This window comes from Cupressus sempervirens, chromosome 5, assembly GCF_028749045.1.
Source record: "Cupressus sempervirens isolate cs-2001-9-10 chromosome 5, ASM2874904v1, whole genome shotgun sequence".
Classification (NCBI taxonomy): domain Eukaryota; kingdom Viridiplantae; phylum Streptophyta; class Pinopsida; order Cupressales; family Cupressaceae; genus Cupressus; species Cupressus sempervirens.
Window position 1 is genome coordinate 240,919,838 of NC_143122.1, and position 12,509 is coordinate 240,932,346.

At 34.2% G+C, this 12,509-nt stretch overlaps 1 protein-coding gene across 6 annotated transcripts in view; it reads left to right on the plus strand.

The window, feature by feature from the left end:
- The window catches only part of ATRAD17 (RADIATION SENSITIVE 17), a 135,145-nt gene extending 122,858 nt beyond the window's left edge, over positions 1-12,287 (plus strand). For all 6 annotated transcript variants that reach the window (XM_089829454.1, XM_089829452.1, XM_089829456.1 and 3 more), the window contains 3 exons: positions 10,742-10,967; positions 11,069-11,129; positions 11,675-12,287. In XM_089829454.1, the coding sequence (XP_089685580.1) occupies positions 10,742-10,967; positions 11,069-11,129; positions 11,675-12,013 (626 nt within the window). In that variant the 3' untranslated portion in view covers positions 12,014-12,287. The remainder of the gene's footprint in view (positions 1-10,741; positions 10,968-11,068; positions 11,130-11,674) is intronic.
- The last annotated feature ends 222 nt before the right edge of the window (positions 12,288-12,509 follow it).

Below are 12,509 nucleotides of genomic sequence, written 5' to 3' on the forward strand. Positions count from 1 at the left end.
AATTGTGAGGAGTGAATTTATTGCCTTTATCTCAGGTGAGAATTTTCACCCTATTGCTATAGTAGACCAAAGCAGGATGGATGCCATTAAATGGTGGTAACTTAATGGGCAAGCCTGCACGTACCTCCAACCTCTTGCCATAAAGGCCCTATCCCAAGTAAGTTTGTAAAATTTAGTACCTAAAGTTGATTTCTTAAGCTTAAAGTTATCACTCAATTCCTTGAATTTATCTTGATTGTTGTATTGATATTTTTCAATTTCTCTTTAGGTTGCCATCTCTTCTGTAGCTGAGCGGAATTGGAGTACTTACTCCTTTATCGACTCAGTCGAATGTAACCAGTTGGCTGAAAAAAAACCAGAAGACCTTGTGTTCGTTCACAACAATCTGTGCTTGTTGTCACAAAAGGATCCTAAGTACAAGACGGGGCCCGAAAAGCTTTGGGATGTAGCACCCGAGACTTCTGATTTAGATATGACCATCTAGGATCTTGCTAGATCCACTTTGATTGATGTGGATGATGAGGAGGATTATGAGTTCACAATCCCCACCACTACTAGTGGTTTGGGTTCCTCTAGTGATACATAGCACTTGCAGCTCATCAGTACCCCTCTAATGCAGATTTTCTTGAAAATCCATTTGATGATTAAATCAAAAACTTTAGTCTTGATTCTCGACTCTTTTAAGAGTAAATAATGTTACAAACTTTAAGTTCAATTATCTATATTTTGAATGTTACAAACTTTCACTTTTAGTAATTCAATGTGAATGTGTTGATTTTCTTTATAATCGTGAAAATAGATCAATTATCAGGTATACTAGATTCATAGATGCATACTAGAATCATAGATTCATGCTATGAAATGATTTAGTTTTAGAATTATGTGTATCTCTCTTATTTTTTAGTATATATAATGCATATAAATAAATAAATAAATATATAAATATATATATATATATATATATATATATATATATATATATATATATATGTATGTATGTATGTATGTATGTATGTATGTATGTATGCATGCATGCACGAATCTTCCACGAATCATAATTGGGGAAAAAAATCCCGAATCCACGGATCTGATTCACGTGCCCAAATCGGATTAATGTCATTAATCGGCAACTAAGGAAATTGCTAATGAGATATGATTCTACTCTCTCAAGTGTTGAAATATATAAAGTGACATTCTGGTATCATAAGCACAAAGTTAAACATAATATCAACTATTCTATAGATAACCCTAGGGTAGACTAATTTATCCTATGAAATTCATTGTGCCTTCGTATCCATCCTTTATATATTGGCCAGAAGAAGTATAATAAGAGTGTGCTGGTTGTAGCTGCTAAATTTTGTAAGTTTAGGAGCATCTTTGAAACCTTCCATATTTAAAGATTGGTTGAATTGGCATCTCTTTCCCATGATTGAAAGTAGTGATGATATTGTTCATACAATGTGATGAATATACTCTTTGATCTTCTTTGAAGAAGCTGGTGAATCCTTTCAGCACCATCACAATAGACTCAAATGGTTGAGTTTGTCGACGTGCGTAGGAGCCTGACCTGCAAACCAAAACAAACCTCCACATGAACAACAACAAGCAACACAGAAGAAGCTATTTCACCAGCCTATGACTATTGTGTTGATGAGAATGAGATATTACACAAATCACAAGTACCAGAATAAATAGCCGTGTAATGAGGCACAGGAACAATGACCTACAGATACGTCAATGACAAAAAATTAAATGCACCTAACATTATTAAATACTGTACAACTGTAGTAACTAAATATTAAATGTAAACCGATCTGGAACTAATAAGACGGTATAAAGTGAAACCTTTTATAATGATAATAATGATAAAATGATTTTCTGCACTTATTGAATGCCTATTTAGTAGCAATAGTCACTGTTATAGTTTAGGATAGCAGTGTATACTCTGCATTGCCTCAGCCCAATCATAATACTGGCTTGATTATTTAGTATTAATCATATCTGCAGATCTGCATTGGTATAACTTTATATTAAAATAGTAAAACGATTACCACTAACTTGGTTTAAGACATGAAGTTATGATCTTAGATTAGGGGAGCACGGGCTAAAGGACATTCACTGAAATAGGGAAAGACAAAGTTTGAAAATCAGATCAACGATGTGGAGAAAGTATAACAGTTGGGAAAATTGTAATTTATAAAAGAGAGAATGGCCTCTTTAAGACCACTGATAGGGAGGCAAATGTACTTATAACTTAAGAAAGAATTTAGAATGAAGGATTAAGGCCTTCGTAATTACCATATTAGAACCATATTAATTACCCATGCCCTGGGTTTTACAGAAAATTTGCATCTATGTAATTAGAAGTTATACCTTCTAAAAGACCTCATTTTTGATGGGGCAATTGTAATTTTCAATAACAGGACTAACGTTCCAGGCTACATGGGGGGGCGGGGGGTTCTTCCCAATCCTTTTTCCCTTGGCGCCTGCACTTTGAATGGGTCAAAATTGTAATTTGTTTTTGATAAATAATATAATAGGGAAAATGCCTTTTACCAATAAAAAAACTAAATATTAAGTGTTTTTGCCTAATAAACTGAGTCAATGTGCGCATACACCAATACCCCCCCTTGAGTGCAACTTAGGGAGAAATATGCAAGAGATACAATAAATGAATGGAAGTGCAATATGCAACATGAGATGCATTATGGGTCTTGGAAAAATTGCCATGTTAGGTACCCATGTACAACTACAATACAATGAAAAAGATATATCTTGCAAGTAGGGAAAAGGAGAAAAAACATGTGGTACAAAACTCCTCTCCAAATGGGACAGCAAAAAATGTTGAAAGAACAAGAACAAGGACTCCTCAAGATCCCCCAAGGACTACTTCCTTCACCCCTAAAATTGATCACAACTGAAGATAGCAAGGAGATGTCAAAGGTTTAGTGAAACACATCTTTATATTAGAGAAACATATGAGGATGTATCTAGACAATACGAGACTTGATCTAGAGATTGTAGATGTCTCTTGTAATCATAAATGGGTTAAATTGTTAGTAATTGTTTGAACGTCAAATAGAAAAAAATAGAAAATTTAAAGTAATAAATATAGGCATATGTTTTACTTGAAAATAAACAAGCATATGTTGTAGCACAAAAATTCATCTTCCATGTCAAGAGTGATACTAAGAAAAGAAACTATAAGAGGGGTTAAGATGTTTATGTATAGGATTTTTTTACCAATTGATGAAGTGAAAAGAGTTATATCTTTGAGAGCTTCCTAAGTCTAGGGTTTATTATTTGAGAGTTAATGAATCAGCTAGGTTTTGAACATCTCTCTAGCATCCAGATGATGGATCATGTAGTATGATCCGAAACGTTGATGTAAAAGATTATACACAATCAAATCCAGAAATTTGACAGCACATTAGCATGGATTGTGGAAATCTAATAGATCTCATCTCTTTACAATTCAATAAATGCATTTTTTTTTCTTTTAAAAATTTTGATTTTCTTTCCTAAATGTTGTAATATTTTTAGCTTATAAGCTTGTACACAGTGAATGGTTTCTAACTTTGGTGTTTCCTTGTAGCCTCCCATCTTATTTTCTAAAAAATGATGTCCTTGCTTCCATACCCATCTTTTGTACTAAATATGTTCTGTCTCTAGGTAACTGTGGATCTCACAAATCAAGCAATGGTTGCATGAAGGGAAAGAGGCTACACTGCAAGAGGATTCATAGTAGTAATTGCTGGAGAGGGAGGTTGTAAACCTACGAAGTTGAGTTCGGACCTTGGAGCTCGGGTATGGGTGTGGATTCATCCGAGCCTGGATTTGAGCATGGGTCTGCTTTGGGTCCGGGAAGGGTCATTGTTTAGGACTCTGGGTCCGCCTGCATGGACCCACAATCCCCAACAAGAACCCTACCTGGACCCACAACAGACTCGGGCAAATTTGGGCTGACTCGGGTGAATCCACACGGACCCACGACCCATGGGGCCAAAAAAGTCATTTTAAAAACATAAAATAACCAATTTTTAAATTTTTTTTGTTTGTAATCCTAAAAGAAGCCTAATAAGAAACATTCATTCATCTACTATCTCATTTGCTTTCTCATTTTGGTGTGGCCATTTTTCAAGTTTGAAGAGAAGGTTGCAGAGATTGTTTGTAGAGTCTCAAATCCTTCCAATGATCAGTGTTGAGTGTTCCAAGTATACATGTGATCCTTACCTTTGCTTTTTTGATAGTTTGTTTTTAGTTTTTTTGTTCTAAAATTTTATCAAGTTTTTGTAAAGTTTTAAAATACATATATATATTTTAGTTATAGATTGCAAGAATGAGTAGTCAGAGTTTAGTGGGTGGGGAGGGATCCCAAAGATTTAAAATTGATAAAAGTTCTCCTTTTTGGAAGTATACAACAAGAATTGAGCAATGTGTTGGAGGGGGAGGGTATATATGGAAATGTAATTTTTTCCAAACCCAATATAGAAGCTCATATTACCGAGTTAAACATCATTTCATAGGCCCTGCGGGTCAAGGGATTAGTATGTGTGAGGGCCCCCTAGGTTGAGATATGAAGGGGTTGTCAGCTTCTCAAATAGCAGGCATATTTAAAGAACAACAAGAGGCTCATAGGTTAGTGTCAAAGGAGAAAAATGATAGAACAAAGCAAAAACTACCAACATCACCCTCTCAAACAGCCACAAGACAAATATCCCTTCCTACTTACCCCTTCTACGGAAGAAGCAGAAATAGAAACACCCCCATCCTCCAAGAGAGACCCATTAGATAAGGCATTTCAAAATGAATTGAGAGAAATTGCTGACATAAAGGTTGGACATTGCCTCTTTACAAATGGTGTTCCATTCAATCTGGCGAGATCACCATATTGGAGAGAGATGGTGCAGGCATTTAAATGAAGCACCTCGTGGTTACCAAGGTCCTAAATAAACAATGTTGAAAACCACCATATTGCATAGTGAGAGAAAGAGTGTAGAGACCCTCCTCAAACCAATAAGAGATTCTTGGATGCAAATGGTGTTGAGTATTGTCTCTGATGGATGGAAAGATTACCAAAACTGTCCATTAATAAATGTGATTGCTGTCTCCCCCAAGGGGACAATGTTTTTGAGGGCGGTTGATTGTAAAGGGCATGTAAAGGATGCAAATTTTATTGTCGGGTTTCTTATTGAATCCATAGAGTCTGTGGGAGTTGACAATGTTGTCCACGTAATAACGGACAATGCTAAAGTTTGTATGGCTGCAGGTGCTTTGGTAGAAGCACGATATGATCATATCTTTTGGACACCATGCACTGTCCACTTCTTGAACTTGGTGATGAAAGTAGTTGGCACCCAAATTGAATGGGTGAAAAAAGTGTACAAGGAGGGTGAGGATATCCAAATGTTTGTGACAAACCACCATATGTCACAAGCAATTTTCAAAACTTTCTCTTGCTTGGAATTATTAAAGGTAAATTTTAAACTTTAGTTAGTTTCATTTAACTTTTTGTGTCATACTTTACATAATTGAATAAAATGTTTTTTGTGCTGTTTACATATTTGAAATGTCTTATTAACTTAAAATTTGAATTAACATGGTAATAGGTTGCTAAAACAATGTTTGCTTCACACAATCATCCTTAGACGACTTGTTAGGGTCAAACAAGCATTGTCCCAAATAGTTATTTACAACCAATGAGGTGGATGGAGGAAGCAAGTTGATACAACAAGGGCTAAAAATGTAAAGGATTTGATCTTGAGTGATGATTTTTGGAATAGGGTGGAATATGTATTAGAATTCATCGAGCCCATCATGTAGATGCTTTGGTTTTGTCGACTCTAATGAGCCTTGTTTGGGGGACATATATGATGTCATGGACGCCGTGCTAGAGAGAGTGAAAATGGTAAGTTTAAATTTTTAAACAATACTTTATCCTTGTTTATTGAGAGATTTTGATTTTTAATTTTAATTAACACTACATCAAGATAACTTACATGAACATCATTTGACATCCCAGGTCATTCAGAGGAGAGATCAAGATCTTGAGGAAACCTTCTACAAAAAGGTGGAGAAAATTATTCTACATCAAGGAACAAGATGACTACGCCTTTACACCTCCTAGCATATGCGCTTTCTCTCAGGTATTGTAGCAGTGAGATACTTTCTATTCCTTGTAGAGTGACACCATACAAAGATCCTGAGGTTGCTAGTGGATTTACGAAGGCATTTAGCAGGCTCTTTAGCGATCCTAAGGTGGCATCAAAAATTAGAAGAGAGTTTGCAGATTTTGTCTTAGAAAAACTTGCAGACCTTGATGCAATCAATGACCAAAGTAGAATGGATGCCATTGGATGGTGGTACTTACATGTACCTCCAACCTCTTGCCATTAAGATCCTATCACAAGTAAGTATTTAAGTTTTTTTTTTTCTCCTTTTTTGATGGCCACTTAGCTTGGAGAATTAGCAGTCTTAAATTCCTATTGTAATATAATTTACAATTTCTAATTTTTCTAAATTTTTTTGGTTTTCTCTAGGTTGCAAGCTATTCTGTTGCTAAGTGGAATTGGAGTACATACTCCTTTATCCACTCAATGAAGGGTAATTGGTTGGGTTCCAAGAAAGCTGAGGACTTGGTATATATTTACAACAATTGGCACTTCCTGTCACACAAGGATCCAAGATATCAGAAGGGGTCAGAGAAGTTGTGGGATGTATTACCCGAGATTGCTGACTTGGATATAATCGTCCATGATCTAGCTAGAATTGCCTAAGTAGATGTTGAGGAGGATGAGGAGGAGGATGTGACAGCATTTGGGGCTAGTGGAATTGGTTTCAATGATGAGGATGTAAATATAGTTGGGGATGAAGCCATTGACCCCTTATTTTTTGATGACCCATTTGACCCTTGAAGGGCATTTGCATCTTTGATACTATGAGTTTGATCATTGATTAACTATCAAACATTTGTCATTTATCATTATGTTTCAAACTTTACTATCTGCCAATTTGATGAACTAGTTTATGTTTTGAAATTTCATTTTGCAATTTAGTAATTCAATGTATGATTTTCTTTACAATCATGAACATAAATTAATGAGCAAGTATTTTGTTGATGTTTAATAGCTTTAGTCGGATAAACCTATATATATATATATATATATATATATATATATGATTATATATGAGATATAATTTATATATACATGTGTGTGTGTGTGTGTGTGTGCATTCTTTATATTGAGATATGACTTCATTGTTATATGAAAAATCTATATATATATATATATATGTGAGATTAAATTTGTTATTATTATTTATTATTTGATTAATGAATAGACATATACCCTATACAGGTTGTGCTTAATACATTTGCAGCAGATCCGAAAAAACCAACATAGTATCATAGCCAAAATTGCAAATGTACAAAGAAGCATGTGAACAACGAAGAAATATATAGGAAAATAAAATCCAGAGGATCAATGCCACAGACCCATTTTATTTCCCGAAGAAATACTTGGCACATTCTTTTGTTAAATAATATGATATATCTTCGTTCTTAGAATGCATGGAATTAATGATATACGACACATGGAAATTCCTAAATGCATCAGATCCCTTCATTAGAAACACATCAAGTATTGAGCCAACCCTTTGAGATATAAACTTCTTCACATATAATAGGGAACATCATTATTTCTGTCACAGACATATAAAGTAAATCTAGAACAATGATTATTGGGGAAAGACATTCCAAAGTGCTCCATATTGGCTATGAACGGTGATTCTCCTCAAAGCTCTTCAAACAAGGTGAATAGATACAGCTCGAACATGATAGGAACAACTGGGACACGGATGTTAATTATGACAGAACTAATAAGGAAGAACGCATGCATTATTATTGGTACTATTGATCTTTAATGTGAATAACCGATGACTATAACAATAGTTCTTAAATTATATAGCTTTGTCTTCTCACAAGACCATGTGAGTGATAATTGATTGCAGTCTGGTTATGTATCGTTAACACATGCATGATTTGTATGATCATGATTGGATAGCAAGCACTCTCGATCTGTTAACATCTGAAAAAGTTTGTGATGACTATTAGTATATTACAGAGAGGCTAGTGAATTTGAGCATCAAATAGAAGAGTGGGAACCATATAAAAAAAAAGGCGAAAACAATAGTGATTTGACCATTAGACTTGATAAGGATGAATTATGATTAAAAAATATAGTTTCCAGCTAGTTCATGTGCCACAGGGAAGTACAATATTCACCCAAACATTGTGAATAACCCTCATTGGTAGACCAAAGAAGTCTTAGAGAATATCGGACCAATCATCAATAAGTGATGTGGAGGAAGGTCGACGCTTGGACCATAAAGTTTAAAGAAGTAAACGGGGTGATGTAAAGTAACCAAGGTAGTGGGCAAGATGTGGGCCCATCACCATAAAGGGAAAAAGTATATTTTATAAATATAATTGTTATTGTTATTAATATAGATGTTACAGTTATTAGTTAATTCTATATATATTTATATTTATATTTATATACATTAACTTGTATCAATAATAATGACATTATGTTCTCATATAGAAATGATTCATATAATAAATTAACCTATAAATATTATTAAAAGTTTGAATATAATAGTTATATATATTTGTATATATACGTTCATTCAAAATGATATTTGATAATTCGATATAATATTTGTTAATTATAAAGAGATTCTTTACGAGAATATAAAAGGTAAAGATGAAGTATAGTTTTATTCTAACTTCTATACATTACTAAGTATTTATATTCTGGCATGAGTTAAATTACTAACATTCTTATTTGTATTTCTTATGTACTATAAGAATTATTTTCCTTGATCTTTTCCGAGGATGTTTCTAGCAGGAGAAGGAAGATTGATATCAGACTCAAAGGGAGATTGAGATTCAAAGGGAGTTTGGCATTTCATTAGAAGAGAGGGAGCAGACAGAGGATGTGATTCAGTCAACCTTCGATGATCTCAGTCTTATTGATTCAAAGGGAGTAAACCATGTTAAGACTAATTCTCTAGTAATCAATAAATTCTAGTTGTCAAGAGGACTGTGATTCATGAATATACCTTGTGGCTATGTGATTTTCATGGGTCTACCCCTTGTGTACATCATGAGGAAGTGATGACTTCCAAATGATGTCACTTGTATTTGCAAAAGTTACTGTAAGGTGACAATCTTACAATAACCTGTATTACGAGATCAAATAAATTGAGTATATGGTGAATGTCTTGCATCTCAACATTCTGTGAGGCCATTACTCAAAGAGTACTTGGTGAATATCATTGATATTCTAGGAGGCCAATACACTTGATATTAGATGTGATATCAAAACCTTTTGAGTACTTGGTGAATATCGTTGATATTTTGGGAGGCCAATACTCTTGATATCAAAACCTTTTGAGTACTTGGTGAATATCATTGATATTTTGGCAGGCCAATACTCTTGATATCAGATCTGATATCAAACCTTATTTGGGTACTTGGTAAATATCATTGATATTCTGGAAGGCCAATACTCTTGATATCAAACCTTATTTAGGTACTTGGTGAATATCATATGTTGATATTTTGGAATACCAATACTCATAATATCGAATGTGATATCAAATGGTGGAAATCTTCTGAGATATCAAATGAGATATCCTTCAAATTGTTATTTATAATATTACATTAATATGTATTCTTATGTGTTCATCCTTCTAAGTTAAGAGGGACTATTGATGTTTGATAGCTTCAGTCGGATAAACCTATATATAATTATATACGAAATATATTGTGTGTGTGTGTGTGTGTGTGAGAGAGAGAGAGAGAGAGAGAGAGAGAGAGAGAGAGAGAGAGATTAAATTTGTTTTTATTATTAATTATCTAATTAATGAATAGACATATACCCTACACAGGCAGTGCTTAATACATTTTGGAGCAGCCCAAAAAAACAACATATTTAATGTTTATCTTTGACATTTGGCATTGATCAATGATCAAGTAACATTGATATTTTCATACCATGAAATGACTTAGTTTTACAATTATGCATGTTTCTCTTTTCTTTTTTTTTGCGCATGCGCATGTACACACGATCCCACCCACGAACCCAAATGAGATTTTTTTTTTAGCCTGAACCCACAAACTCAAACCCCAAACCCAAATCAGCAACTTAACTGCTAACTTATAACACCGGCTTTGTAGTTTTATAGCTACGTGGCAGTGTGGGGCTTGATTCTCTGACATGGGTTTAATTCTTCATAGTCTTTGACAAATCACTTACATATTTGTGAATTTAAGGTTCTGTGCAATGTGTGTATAATAATTCTCTGCTCTTAAAAAATGTATGTATTTCTATTAGTAATCTCTTTTAGCTTTTTATGCTTTAATTCACAATTCTCAATGCCATGTGCTGCCAATCCTCTAATTTTATAATTATTATGCTGTACATGTATGTATTTTCAAAAACTAAAAAAGCCTGAAGAAAGTAAATCCTGAAACTTAAATGTGTTGTATGTGTGACCATTCAAGTATGCTCACACAACTGCATTGATAATTGTAGGCTTTTTTCATCTAAGCAGAGTGAAATTTCTGAGGTCAGTTATATAAAGAAATCACTGTATTATTTTATCAAAAGCTTTAAACAAAAGTTTTTGACTAACAATTTCTGTCATTAACTTGTCTTATTTTCTTTGGTTGCAGTATTAGATTTTATAAGTGAGGAGGCAATAGATGATGCTTGGGTCACATTATCTTATTTGAGTGACTCTGATTGCCTTCTTGGAGCTAATAATTATCGTTACCGAAGAAGAACTCAAGCACTACTAGAATGGGATGAAGTTGATTCAGCATTTCTCGTTGAAGCAATATCTGGATCTGTCATGACTCGTGGAGTTCTGTTTGGAAATTCTCATCCTGCACCTTCCAGGTAAATCTTTCAACTTTGATTAATTAGGCAGGAGAGGTTTTTAAGTGCTCTTGTTTCATCAATTTGACAATGCTTGTTCCTCTATGTGAGCAACTGGCTAGATGGCAATCTATCCGAGGTCCAGCACTCTGGCCGGTGGAGCGATCCTCATACAAAAAGAGGGTAAGTTGTTAAGTTTCATGCTAAGTTATGACAGAAGCAGTCCTTGGTTGAAGTGCAAAGAGAAGGAAGGTGGTTGCATAGATTCCCATAAAATTATTCGAGTCATCTATATGGTGAAGAAAGGAAATATAAGTTTATGTTTCAACACCTTAATTAAATTGATCAATTATCAGAGGTTCAGGATATATGCTCTAAGTCAGTCCAGGTCCTATTTTTAATTTTCTGTCTGCAGTCTACATGTCTTGTACTGTGTACTACATCGCTTATGTAGAAAAGCTCTGTGATTGAATGATTAGAAGTTTTGGGCTTGAATAAATCATAGTGAAGTCAAGCCCATTGCAAAAGCTCTTCAATTTTATTGAGTTGGAAACTTGAGAGAGTAATAGAACATGGCTATGTATGCATGTTAGTTCTTAGTGTGTATTTGTAGTTTATTTTAAACTAAAATAGATTGGAAAGTTGAAGGTGACTACTTTGGAATGTAAGAATGATTTCAACCTTGAACATGGAAAATACATTCGCTAAGATTGCTTTTTTGTGTACAGATTGAAATGTTCTCAGAGAGGTTGGTTTCCAGTGGCCTTTTCAGTACTTGCAGTCTATCCGTTTTGGCTACTGAATATAAACCAGTTATGCAGAAGTTGGGACAGCCAGCTCTCCATGCGCAGCTGGAAGCTTTAAGAGGTTATGAAGATTGGAATAAACAACATTGGGATTATGAAGAAACAGAAGCACCTGAAATTGATTTGGCTGAGTTGGATAGTTTCTTTTCTGATGGTGACATTTTATCGACATCAGATATCAATGACAATATTAGTAATGCGAATCGAAGGTCAAGTGAGATTCCAGAGGAGATGGATGTAGATGATATAGAGGACTGGTAATTTTCCTATACAAGGATGCTTTCTACGGCTGGAGTTGAGAGGGCTATTTTAAAGAAACTGGTAAAATACAAGCAAAGAAAGCGAAACGAATCCACAAGTAGATTTTGTAAAAAAATGTCTTAAGTAATTCAGTTTTCCTAGACTTCTAATTTATGAAAGCAAGCTCATCTTCTTTTTAAGCATAGATATACCCAAATTGGTTTTGGTTTTTATCAAAACCTTATATGTAAAGCACCCGAATCCTATTTCCTATGCAAGGATCATTTTGGTATAATTCTAGTAATTTGCAAAACATTATTGGCATTGAAGGCTTAATTCAGCACTACCGAATGTTTTAACAATTTTCAAAAAATGCACGCAGCATATATTTAATGTAAGTTCCTTGTAATCATTAAGTAAATTTTTGGTGAAACCAGGAATGGATTGCAAAAACCAATTTTTAAATACGAAGGGTTATTTCAATTTTATGCGTCGAAGGCAAAAATATGTAATCGTC